The 13,281-nt window shown below is 34.7% G+C and overlaps 2 protein-coding genes across 2 annotated transcripts; one reads left to right on the plus strand and one right to left on the minus strand.

Annotated features, from left to right (window-relative positions):
- Positions 1-8: 8 nt before the first annotated feature.
- Positions 9-1,465, minus strand: LOC139824249 (uncharacterized). Its single transcript, XM_071796764.1, has 4 exons — positions 1,447-1,465; positions 796-1,173; positions 580-693; positions 9-377 (listed from the first exon to the last, which is right to left on the minus strand). Exons 2-4 carry the CDS (start codon positions 1,166-1,168, stop codon positions 49-51), a joined length of 816 nt encoding a protein of 271 aa, XP_071652865.1. The 5' UTR covers positions 1,169-1,173; positions 1,447-1,465; the 3' UTR covers positions 9-48.
- Positions 1,466-2,607: 1,142 nt separating this feature from the next.
- Positions 2,608-5,888, plus strand: LOC139824248 (18S rRNA (guanine-N(7))-methyltransferase-like; the record flags this gene model as incomplete). The annotated part of the gene is made up of 3 exons (XM_071796762.1): positions 2,608-3,047; positions 3,156-3,302; positions 5,768-5,888. Coding segments are annotated over 2 exons (585 nt in total), but the record flags the coding sequence as incomplete, so codon positions are not given.
- Between the last annotated feature and the right edge of the window lie 7,393 nt (positions 5,889-13,281).

The raw sequence follows: 13,281 nt of genomic DNA on the forward strand, positions 1-13,281 counted from the left end.
ATGTAGATAAATCTTATTGCATGCACTAGTTTTAATGTTGTGACACAATTAATTATTTAAAAAATTAATAAATGGATTTACCGGAATAAGTTTCAGCGGCTTCAAGGTGCTTTGTGTGGAACGAGCAGAGGTTTGAGATCTGATACCCTGCATACTGTTAGTAAATGCAGCCAGAATCAAGCTTGTTTGCTGACTTTGAAATTTTCGCTCTTTTTCTAACTCCTCTTCTTCCCACTTTCTCTGCTCCATCATCTCGTCATGGACCATTTGTTTTTGGAGTTCCATCTGCTTGTTTGTAATGCTGTTAAGTAATTCTTTTTGGTTTTCCAACCACTTGTCAGTATGACTCTGCAGCATTACTTCATAACTTTTTCTTCCTAAATATAAAATTTCTGTACTATAATACGTATATACATATGTAAATTAAAAATTATATATCTTCTAGCCCTATATCATTGGTTGTACTCTTATAAATCTTCAAATATGGACTAATAGCGTAGAGCGTAGTTGCAAATTGTGATGTCATCTCTCAAATAGAAATACTTAATAAGGCTATAATAATAAACATTTTATTTATACCAGAAGTTTTTGTTCGTTTCTGTTTTTTGGCTGGTGGGACTTCATTTTCCTTATCTAACATTTCATCAGTCTCTTCAGCAGTTGTACAATTTATTGAATCATTCTCGTTATTAACTAAAATCAAATAAATAATAATATTAAGTCGAATAATTGATGGTACCAATTTGTATTTTCATACTTAACTATATATAATTGCATTAAATAAATATATATTACCTTCTTCCTCATTTATTTCAGCGGTGTCTATTCCTACTTGATCATCGCTGCTGCTAGCTAGGGCACTTGGCCTGCCTCCATATAATATATCTAACTTGTTGTAGAATGGACACGTTGAGGGAGCAGCACCACTGACATTATTATTTCTTTTACATTTGAAATATGCTGCTTTCAAATTTTTTAATTTTAATTTCATTTGCTCGGCTGTTTTTTCATGACCTTTTGCTTGCATTTTGGGTACCAGCATTCGGAAAATCTCTACATGCCGATGTTTCTTTCCATCAATTATACTTAAAATACTTTTTTCCGTGACCAGTTCGAGAAACGTTCGTGTTTCACCATCTGTCCAATTTGCACCCTTTTTACATGACATTTTCACTGTTGATATAAAAACTTCTATTCTAATTTTCTAACTAAAAATTCTAACTTTAACCTCAATCTAACAACAGTCAGCAGCGGCGGTATACACTTGATCCAATTCGAATCGAATCCAGCGTTTACAGCGCGCTGACATCTTTTGATACGCGTATCAACTTGGTCTGATACTCGCGATTGAGGAGTATCAGACCAGAGCGCACTAAAGTAATCCGCGAGCGTTTATACCGAGCGTATCAAACGATTTGATACGGATATAGCACTTGATACGCGTACCAAGTGCTCGGTGTAAACTAGGTCAGACTACAAGAAAGCGTTCGACTGTGTAAGATGGAAAGACCTATGGAAAGTGATAAGAGAGATGGGAGTCCCGGATCATTTAGTGACCCTGATAAGCAATTTGTACAAGGAGAGTGCGGCTGTCATTAAGCTGGAGAACAAAAAATCGAAACCCTTTAAAACACATAAAGGGGTGCGGCAGGGCTGCATCAGCATAATGTCACCCAGGTTATTCAACGTCTACGGCGAATATATAATGAGACGCGCCCTGGAAGGAAACAACGGGGGAATAATAATCAACGGCAAAAACTTGAATAATCTCCGATACGCTGATGACACCACCTTAATAGCGAAAAACGAAGAGGAACTGACCAAAATGCTGGAATTAGTTACCAGGGAAAGCAAGGAAGTAGGGCTACATATCAACCTGGAGAAGACCAAACTCATGGTGATTGACAGGGGCAACACGATACAATGGAACAATGTACGCCCAGACATGGAAACGGTCAATGAGTTCATCTACTTGGGATCCTTAATCTCCAACATAGGAGGAAGCAAAGCAGAGATAAGAAGGCGTATAGCAATGTCGCGAACAGCCATAACGAACCTCAGGAGAATATGGGTAGACAAACAAATAACAATAAACACAAAGATAGCCCTGGTGAGATCCCTGGTGTTCTCTATATTCTCATACGGAGCAGAGACATGGACCATCAAGGCGGCGGACAGGCACCGCATAGATGCGTTTGAAATGTGGTGCTGGAGACGGATGCTGGGCATCCCTTGGACGGCAAGAAGAACAAACGTGTCAATTCTTAATAAGCTGAACATCACCGACCGACTGTCCACTATTTGCCGCAGACGAGTTCTCCAATACTTTGGTCACATCACACGTAGAAACCAGGACAATCTTGAAAAACTGATTGTACAGGGGAAAGTTGAGGGGAAGAGACCAAGAGGCCGTTCTCCATCGCGCTGGCTAGATCAAATAAAGGATATCACAGGCCAACCACTACAAAAAAATCTCCGAGAAGCGGAAGACCGCCATTGTTGGAAGACAGTGGTCCGCCACTGCACATGACCATATAATGTCACGACTCTTCAGACATGAAGATACGACGAGAAAGAAAAATATAATCATATTAACACATTATTTTATTTTTAGACGTAGCTGTTGATGAAAGAGACTTAGATGGTGACTTAATTTTGGGAGATATAAATCAAGGATTGCCATTTAAAGCTGGTACGTTTGATGGGGCTGTCAGTATTTCTGCGCTTCAGTGGTTGTGCTATGCAAGCAAAACTTTGCACAATCCTACAAAACGTTTATATCGTTTCTTCTCAACGTTGTATGCATGTCTGTCAAGAAGCGCAAGAGCAGTGTTACAATTATATCCAGAGAACGGTGAACAGGTTGTTGAATTAATCACGGTACAAGCCACAAAAGCTGGCTTTCATGGCGGTGTGGTTGTTGATTTTCCGAATAGCGCAAAAGCAAAGAAAATTGTCTTGGTTTTAATGACCGGAGGAGTTGCTCCGCTTCCAAAGGCACTAGGCGTAGAGAACGAAGATAGACAAACCGTCGCTAATTCAAGAAGGTTTGATTCTCTCGTTGTCCGTTATATCTATTATTTTGTAATTCGCAATTATTTTAAATATTTCTCTATTTTACCTTCCAAAAATTGTGATAATTTTTTTGTACATAGGGAATACATAAAGAAAGCCAAGGGTAAATCATTGAAGAAAAGTAGGGACTGGATTTTAGAGAAGAAAGAAAGGCGGCGCCGGCAAGGAAAAGAAGTTAGAGATGACTCCAAATATACTGGACGAAAGAGACCTGGGAGATTCTAATTGTAAAATATACTTCGTTAATATAAAAAACACTATTTTAATAATTTTTTTTATAATTTATAATGTTAATTATAAATAAAAAAATTGATAAAATTGATCTAATTAATTTTTGTCTGTTTCTATATAATCAATCTACTACTTAAAAATAATATATGCATAAAATATTTTCTTCAGTAACGAAAAATATGTGCCTAAAAAATTTTTTTGTTAAAGAATATCAAACATGAAATTTAATAATCGTGACTGTGCATAAATGTTTGTGTAAAGGGGAATATTTTCCTTTAAAAAGGATATTAGGAGTCCTTTATAATGTTAATATTACGGTAATAATAGACAATATTAATAAGAGATCAAAGAATGAGTTCAATATTTTATATTTTATTCTTTACGTAAACATAAATTGTGAAATACTCTGTTGTACCTACTCTAGTAGGTAATACTTTTTCTAATTCTTCATGATCCAACCACTGGTATTTTACGTTATTGTTGATATCTCCATCCATATGTTTGGCTAAGAAATAAAATATTTTAGCACCATAACTTCCTTGCTCGCAAAGCTTCTTATAGCCCGGGAGGTAACGACACAAAAGTGTCAGCGATTTGATTAGTCTTGGAACAAAGTAATTTCTCTTGTTTTAGTAGTGTTGTTGATGAAATGCAGAGTCTGGCTGCGCTGTCTCGCTGGAATGGGCGTTGCGGCGCCTTTGATCTTGTCGAAAAAACACTTATGTTGGAAGAATTTGATTAGTGCTGAGCTTTTATATATTTATTGTTTTTTGTATAAAGAAATGTTTTAGAAAAGTCTGGCATGTAACCGACACTGGAAAATGAGTCTGGCATCCTCCCAAAGTTGTTGTAAAAAGTCGATTTGTAGAATCATTTGATTAGAGCTGTAACTTGTCAAGATGGTAGTTTAAATATATAAAATTATAAAAAAATAAGTCTGGCTACTTGTACTGGCTGGAAAATTGGTCTGGCACCCCTTTTAAAGTCGTCTGCACGAGCGCGCCGGTAGCTCGTTGCCCGCTGTATCTCTAAATATTATTAACGCATTACTCATTGAAAAAGATTTTACTTGTCCAAAAAGAAAAACGTAAACGATTTCGTGCTTATTAGTAGTGGAATGATGTGTAATTAATTATTTAATAATCAGAAATAAAGTAATTTAAAAATAAAACTATATTTTAAAGTAGTCAACATTATGCAAGTATACGCTTATAAAAAATCAATTAACTTTATTTATTAAAATTATTAATTTATTCATCTGTGTAATCAAACTTTCAATTTCTGATGAACTTTCATTTTCATCATCGGTGAGCTCGGTGTTGTCGGTATCGTCATCGGATTCTTCTTCGATTTCCTTTGATTGAGTACGTTCATGATCTGAAAATAATTCAAAGTTGAATTTATTATTAAAATTACACGATTTTAATAAGCTGCGATAAAAACAAAACTTTTACGAACTAAACTAATTAACTCGTTTTATTTGCAAAAAAATAATTATTATCTTAAAATCATATTTCTAAAGTCATGGTTAAAGATTTATTAACAGTATTTAAACCAAAATTCTTTATATTTTTATAAACTAAAATATTATAATATTATAAATGAATAATAAGTTATTATAATTATAAGTATCTTTATTAATTTCAAATTATTTGTTGCATCATTATTATAACTTTATTATTAGTTTATTTATTCAAAATTAATTTTGCATTCATTTAAAATAAAATTAATTTATGAAATATACCTTCATTTTCTTCCTCATTCGATTCAAGTACAACTACTTCTTCGAACCAAGTAAACTCGTACTTTTCGTCAACTCTTTCTCAAGCCATTCTCAATCGGAGACAAATTTGTCATATGCTGCAAATAAGCATTTCTCCAAAGTTGACGCGTGTACTATACCTACATGTCAATCCGAATTAAAGCAACAACTTTTGAGAGCGTCATACATCGCAACCATTTGGAGAAATGCTTATTTGCAGCATATGACAAATTTGTCTCCGATTGAGAATGGCTTGAGAAAGAAGTTGACGAAAAGTACGAGTTTACTTGGTTCGAAGGAGTAGTTGTACTTGAATCGAATGAGGGAGAAAATGAAGGTATATTTCATAAATTAATTTTATTTTAAATGAATGCAAAATTAATTGAATAAATAAACTAATAATAAAGTTATAATAATGATGCAACAAATAATTTGAAATTAATAAAGATACTTATAATTATAATAACTTATTATTCATTTATAATATTATAATATTTTAGTTTATAAAAATATAAGAATTTTGGTTTTAAATACTGTTAATAATCTTTAACCATGACTTTAGAAATATGATTTAAGATAATAATTATTTTTTTGCAAATAAAACGAGTTAATTAGTTTAGTTCGTAAAGTTTTGTTTTTATCGCAGCTTATTAAAATCGTGTAATTTTAATAATAAATTCAACTTTGAATTATTTTCAGATCATGAACGTACTCAATCAAAGGAAATCGAAGAAGAATCCGATGACGATACCGACAACACCGAGCTCACCGATGATGAAAATGAAAGTTCATCAGAAATTGAAAGTTTGATTACACAGATGAATAAATTAATAATTTTAATAAATAAAGTTAATTGATTTTTTATAAGCGTATACTTGCATAATGTTGACTACTTTAAAATATAGTTTTATTTTTAAATTACTTTATTTCTGATTATTAAATAATTAATTACACATCATTCCACTACTAATAAGCACGAAATCGTTTACGTTTTTCTTTTTGGACAAGTAAAATCTTTTTCAATGAGTAATGCGTTAATAATATTTAGAGATACAGCGGGCAACGAGCTACCGGCGCGCTCGTGCAGACGACTTTAAAAGGGGTGCCAGACCAATTTTCCAGCCAGTACAAGTAGCCAGACTTATTTTTTTATAATTTTATATATTTAAACTACCATCTTGACAAGTTACAGCTCTAATCAAATGATTCTACAAATCGACTTTTTACAACAACTTTGGGAGGATGCCAGACTCATTTTCCAGTGTCGGTTACATGCCAGACTTTTCTAAAACATTTCTTTATACAAAAAACAATAAATATATAAAAGCTCAGCACTAATCAAATTCTTCCAACATAAGTGTTTTTTCGACAAGATCAAAGGCGCCGCAACGCCCATTCCAGCGAGACAGCGCAGCCAGACTCTGCATTTCATCAACAACACTACTAAAACAAGAGAAATTACTTTGTTCCAAGACTAATCAAATCGCTGACATTTTTGTGTCGTTACCTCCCGGGCATTAGGATATTTGTATTTGTAGAATCCGATAGGTGCATTTCCATAAAACTTCACTTTTATTGTTGCACCACATGTATCTTGTAATACTCTCTCCGCAGTCTGTAAAAGAATTGATAAAGAATATTTTCAAATCATTTTTTTGTCCCCATTAAGATATTCACATGCAAAATTAGTTGTAGAGAGAAATTGTAATATATTTATTCGGTTAAAATTGTTATTTTAATTCTTACTCGTTTCTTTATGTTTGAAATGTATATTTATATGCATAAAATATATATATAAAACTTTATTTTTTAGGGCAGTAGAACAAATATTGGCGTGATTGTAACATCATTAATTTTTACAGAAAATTATATGTAGATTTAACAGTCTGTTAAATATAAATATGACAATGTATTTATGCAAAAAATCTTTACATTTTTAAACTCTACGTATAATGTATTCCAATTTTTATCATGTGCGGCGGAATGATTCCTTTACGAAATTACCATAGATAAACCTTTACAAAAAATGTGACAAAAAATGTTAATAGAGAATTAGGCAGACTAAGCAGGCCCATTGGTACACATGAGCTCGGAACGTACTTATGACATGTCACGGCGCAGGATATGAATAAGTACGACCGTGAATGAAGGAAATTATATAATTTTATTAATAATTGTAATACAATAAATAAAAGTTGAAATATTTATAATATTGGATAAAAAACTGAAAGAGTTTATTTATGCTAATGGAGAACTGCTTCTAGATTTTATAAAAAATTTGTCATTGAATAATAATGCTATTTTAACTCGACATTGTTTTCTGCTGAACGCACCTGATAACATATATGTATGTACATACATGATGTCCGTTGATTATACATTGTACCCATGTTTTGCATGGATTTACAAGAAGAAATTTTCTACTTCGATGCGTGTAAATAAAAAAAAGTGAAGGAAAAACAAAACGTTTGCAGCCTTTTTTTCATCACGAACGTTGTGTGTGTGTGTGTGTGTGTGTGTGTGTGTGTGTGTGTGTGTGTGTGTGTGTGTGTGCGCGCGCGTGCGCGTGCGTGCGTGCGGGCGTGCGTGTATCAATCAAACATTTTACCACATGTTAAATGTTTGAATGATAGTGCTACCACCACGTCCACCACGTCCACCGTCGTAGAATCCGCCGCCGCGGCCACGTCCACCGCGGTATGGGCCGCGAGATTTCTTTGATTTTTGCCATCTCCTTGCTATAACAAAAAGAGAAATTATTTAATGATTATGATTATGAAACACTACTGTGTCTCACGCGAAGTACACGCGCAGCGCGAGATCGCCCCGTGTGTATATTTACGCGAGCGGACACAAGTTGTAAGTATATATTATTTATATTTATATACTTACGTCTTGTGAAAGCTGGCAAAGTCGTCAGACTTGTCGCAGTTGCAGCCGCTGGAGTTGTTGCAGCCGCAGCACTCGTAGTTGTCACAGCCGAAGCCACTGGAGTTGTATATATATTAACAACTTCAGACACACTTCTTTATAAGGTGTAATTTTTTTCTGTTAAGATTAAGATGCGTAACACTACAAAAAGGCGTGATATCCGTATAAAATTACCTTTTTCAAAAAAAAGGTAAAAAAAGGCGCCAAGTACACGCATAGTAGTGTATATGTATTATGTTGTTACCTCGAAAAAAACAAAGTGGTATAGTATTATACCTCGAAATAACACCTTGTATATACTGTTTATAAAATGCGTAATACTACAAAAAGCCGTGATATCCGTACAAAATTACCTTTTTTTTAAAAAAAGGTAAAGAAAGGCGCCAAGTACACGCATAGTAGTGTATATGTTGTTACCTCGATAAAAAAACAGTGGTAATATTATACCTAAAAAAATCTAAGTACCAAGTGGTAGACGCAATCTTTGTATCTCGAAAAATCTCAAAAAAACCTAAGCAGTAGTATCTTTACCTCGAAAAAAAAACAAAGTGGTAGTATTATACCTCGAAAAAACCTAAGTAACAAGTGGTAGACGTAATCTTTGTATCTCGAAAAATCTCGAAAAACCTAAGCAGTAGTATTTTTATTTCCAAAAAATTATAACTCAAGTGATACACATCACAAAATTACGTTACTTTATAAAAAATGAGTCGCGCTTCAAGTGATCTATTATTATAATTATAAAAAAGAAATGATATCTCTTTTTAAATTACAGCGCCAATTACAGAGAACATATTTTTCGAGATACAAAGATTACGTCTACCACTTGTTACTTAGGTTTTTTCGAGGTATAATATTACCACTGCTTTTCTTCGATTAGAATAAAAGATTGAATCATGAAGAATTACACAGAGATAACAGTACAAAATACAAATATTTCATTAAAATATTTAAACCCAACAAGAGAATACAAGGTATTTAAATACAAAGTTTATATATGTATTTTAAAAGATTTAATCACATCGCAAAGAATTACAGAGGTAACAGTACAAAAAATGAAAATATTTTATTAAAATACATAAATTTTTCTTGTCAAAAAACTTGGATAAGTTTAGATTTGTAAAGCGATTGGAAATAAGTATAGAATAAGTATAGAATAAGTAATATTTACATTTGTAAAAGGTCTCTCTCTCTCTCTCTCTCTCTCTCTCTCTCTCTCTCTCTCTCTCTCTCTCTCTCTTTCTCTCTCTAGCAGCGCCAAATTTTTGACAAGAAAAATTTATGTATTTTAATAAAATATTTTCATTTTTTGTACTGTTACCTCTGTAATTCTTTGCGATGCGATTAAATCTTTTAAAATACATATATAAACTTTGTATTTAAATACCTTGTATTCTCTTGTTGGGTTTAAATATTTTAATGAAATATTTGTATTTTGTACTGTTACCTCTGTGTAATTCTTCATGATTCAATCTTTTATTCTAATCGAAGAAAAGCAGTGGTAATATTATACCTCGAAAAAACCTAAGTAACAAGTGGTAGACGTAATCTTTGTATCTCGAAAAATACACTGAGAAAAAAAATTGTTAATCCCAAGAAATATTTATTTCGATACGTTCAACTACCCGATAAAAACAGTACGTGAAATCCACGTTATTGCTTCGTAGATCAGCATCGTAGAATCCACGTGGACATTCGAGTGGACAATCCGCTCAAGAACGGTACTGTAGTCTGTGGCCGCTTGCCACTTACGCTGGGGCGTCGCGTGCCCTTCGCAGAGGATATGCCGTAGCGTGAGAGGGATCGTCGAGTGATCTGAGAGACAGGTGTATGTAATAAATAGGTCGTTTATTCTATGTCCTATGATACAGGTGTAGGTGTGTCAGTGTGCTGAAGAAGGCCCTGAGAAGGGCCGTTGAGGCGGCCCTGAAAAGGGCCGTTTGGGTCCTTCTTGTGGTGTGGCCCTGAGAAGGGCCGATTGGTTTCTTCTCCTCCTAGTCGCGGAGTCGCTCACGCCAGATGATGCTCGGCTGCGTCTTGGTTCTCCGGAAGGAGCTGAACTTCCGCCAAGCCGGCGGCGCACCGGCGAGAGCTGGAGCTGGACGAGCTTCCACGGTTGGCCTGGACGGTAGTCCAGGGGCCGCTGAGGTTGTGGCGGTAGCGGCAGGCGAAGTGGCGCAGCTCGTCTCGGTGGTGGCCGTAGCTTCGGCGGCGGCAAGGTGACGGCGATCGGTTACCAAAAGTACTTCTCCTGGTCTAGGCTATGAGCCTGAGAGCAGTCGAAAGCTGCCTAGGCCGTCGCCGTGTGGCCTTTTATTCTTCCCTGTCGGGAAATGAAACGCGAGAAAGTCCGCCACCTATCGGCGGCACTTTCGTATAGCTTCGCGGGCCGTAGTCTGGCCCACGCGCTCGGCGCGTGATCGGTGGGCGCGCGCGCGGCGCGCGTACCATTTCGATTGTGCGGTCGGAAGACCGCCACATAGTCCACGTGGATGAGATCATCGATTTGACGTGAAATCCACGTGTTTCACTGAATAATTATTCAGCCGACATAAAAAAAATTATTTATTTCGAAATTTTATTATTTTTTAACTAAATTTGTTTCTTAAGATGCAGTCTATTATTATAAATATTTTTTCGTATTTGAAAAACACACTTACCTTGGTGGGATTTGAACTCGGGACCTCTATAAACATTTTAGTTAGTTAACTAAATATTAGTTGTTTCAACAATTTATTTCGTTTCTTTAATCAAGAATTAATTAATTCAACTAATGTTTAGTTAACTAACTAAAATGTTTAGTTGAACGTATCGGACTAAATATTTCTTGGGATTGACAAATTTTTTTTCTCAGTGTATGTTAATTCTCTGTAATTGGCGCTGTAATTTAAAAAGAGATATCATTTTCTTTTTGTAATTATAATAATAGATCACTTGAAGCGCGACTCATTTTTGATAAGATAACGTAATTTTGTGATGTGTATCACTTGAGTTATAATTTTTTGGAAATAAAAATACTACTGCTTAGGTTTTTTCGAGATTTTTCGAGATACAAAGATTACGTCTACCACTTGTTACTTAGGTTTTTTCGAGGTATAATACTACCACTTTGTTTTTTTTCGAGGTAAAGATACTACTGCTTAGGTTTTTTTGAGATTTTTCGAGATACAAAGATTGCGTCTACTACCTGGTACTTAGATTTTTTTTAGGTATAATATTACCACTGTTTTTTTATCGTATTTTATTATTTGCAAAGAAACTATAATTGTAAGAATTACTGTACAACATTTTTGGTATTTAAATTTTTAATATTTTATTTTTCTCATTATATAAGAATAATTCCACTTATAAAAAAGCCATGAAAGGTTTTATTGTCCACATTTTTCCGCGATGCTGATTGGTTTTTCATTACGCTTACTTCGTAAGCATCTACATCACTTATTTTGACAGTTTGTGTATCAATGGGAATGTAATAGAAATTGTATAATTAAAGCTAAATAGCACGCGGGTAGCGCGCGTCTGTTATGTCTAATTATATAAAATATACACATTTGCATTGAAACACGTTTGAGTTTTGCCGCTGAACATACCACTTCCGGTTTTGAAACAAATGGCGACGGTTATTCCGATCGATTCCGATCACTTATGCTAGGTCTACAATGCGAGTCGTAAAGACGTGAGTCGTAAGAATTGACCAATCACAATCGAATTTGAGGAGAATAATCGAGTGTAATTGGTCAATTCTTACGACTCACGACTTTACGACTCGCATTGTAGACCTAGCACCCCTCCAAGGTTAAACTAAAAAATTGACCAATCACAGTCAATTATTCTCCTCAAATTCAACTGTGATTGAACAATTTCTTAAGAGTTAGGGGTTAAAACACCTATTGTGTAGATGGGCACTTACACTTGTGTCGACTTGAATCGCTAAATGAAAAGCACCCAATGGGCGCGTTCAGCAGACCAAGCCGCTGAGTAGCAGTCGAACGTGATTGGCTCTTACTTTTAAAACCAACCAATCAACGCAGAGTGTTGATAAGACGAACTCAACAGTTGTGTCTGCTGAACGCGGCCAATGACGTTTGTGTCGATTTGTGTCGCTTGCTTGGAAGCTCCTTATTGCTAAGACTCCATAGACGCGGAAACGCCGTGCGGCAGAGTGCGTTGACCAATCACAAATTTTGATTTTGCCGCAGGCGACTTACGGCAGCCTTCTGATTGGTCAACGCACTCTACCGCACGGCGTTTTCGCGTCTATGGAGTCTTACAAGGGAAGGGTCAACCCTCGGGGTCACCGATTTTGTCGAAATTTTACTAAAATGTAGTATTGATATAGAAGTGACAAATGCTGTACGGAGACGATGCGCTTCTCAACCGTTGCCGAGAAATCGCGATGTGAATTTTATTTTATTTTATTTTATTATAATTTTAAAACTGTGCATAAAATGTTCGTAAAATATTAGCGATTTTAAAAGTAACATTTTAAGGTATGCTTCTTGCAAAAAATTGTTTATATTCAGTTATAATATTATTTTCTATGCATTCGAATTGCCTTGCATTGGAATTATGATGCATTGGAATTATAATGCGGTATACAGCACAGCCTCTTCCTAGAATTTTACGTCTTATATTTCAAAACATTAGGGACTGCCTTTCAAACCTGATCTTTTGTTGCCTGTTTGCCTGCTCATAGTATTTTTAACCCTTCGCCCGCATAGGTTTTTTTGGCACCTTTACGTCGCATAGGTGGGTCGTTTTCGTCCTGACGTTTTTTTTTAAGTGTTAAAGTGTTACAAAAAATCTGAAAAAAATTCATGGAGGTAATTGAAACCTTCAATTTGAAGTATCAATCATAAAATTATAAACAATTTAATTTTTTCACATAATTTGTATTTAAAAAATGGAGCAACTACAACTACAACTGGTAAAATCATTTTTTACTCAAAAAATCATAACTTTAATTGTAAGACAAATAAAGATATCGAAATGAATAAAAAAGGAAATTGAAGGTGAAAAGCGTACCTTTCATAAAAAAAATATTGCATGCAATTATTTTTAAATGAAGTGCTTAAGTGTTCGCCGCAAACCTCGTTTTTATCCCTGCCAATATATATATATTTTTTTATTTACTTTTAAAATCGCTAATATTTTACGAACATTTTATGCACGGTTTTAAAATTATAATAAAATAAAATAATATAAAATTCACATCGCAATTTCTCGGCAACGGTTGAGAAGCGCATCGTCTCCGTACAGCATTTGTCACTTCTATATCAATA

This window comes from Temnothorax longispinosus, unplaced genomic scaffold (genome assembly GCF_030848805.1).
Source record: "Temnothorax longispinosus isolate EJ_2023e unplaced genomic scaffold, Tlon_JGU_v1 HiC_scaffold_304, whole genome shotgun sequence".
In the NCBI taxonomy this organism is placed as follows: Eukaryota; Metazoa; Arthropoda; class Insecta; order Hymenoptera; family Formicidae; genus Temnothorax; species Temnothorax longispinosus.

Coding starts and splice junctions, on each gene's coding strand:
- LOC139824249 (XM_071796764.1), bottom strand. CDS start 1,168: ATGTCATGTAAAAAGGGTGCAAATTGGACAGATGGTGAAACACGAACG. Junction 694..795: donor TGAAATAAATGAGGAAGAAG/GTAATATATATT, acceptor ATTTGATTTTAG/TTAATAACGAGAATGATTCA. Junction 378..579: donor GAAACGAACAAAAACTTCTG/GTATAAATAAAA, acceptor TTTTATATTTAG/GAAGAAAAAGTTATGAAGTA.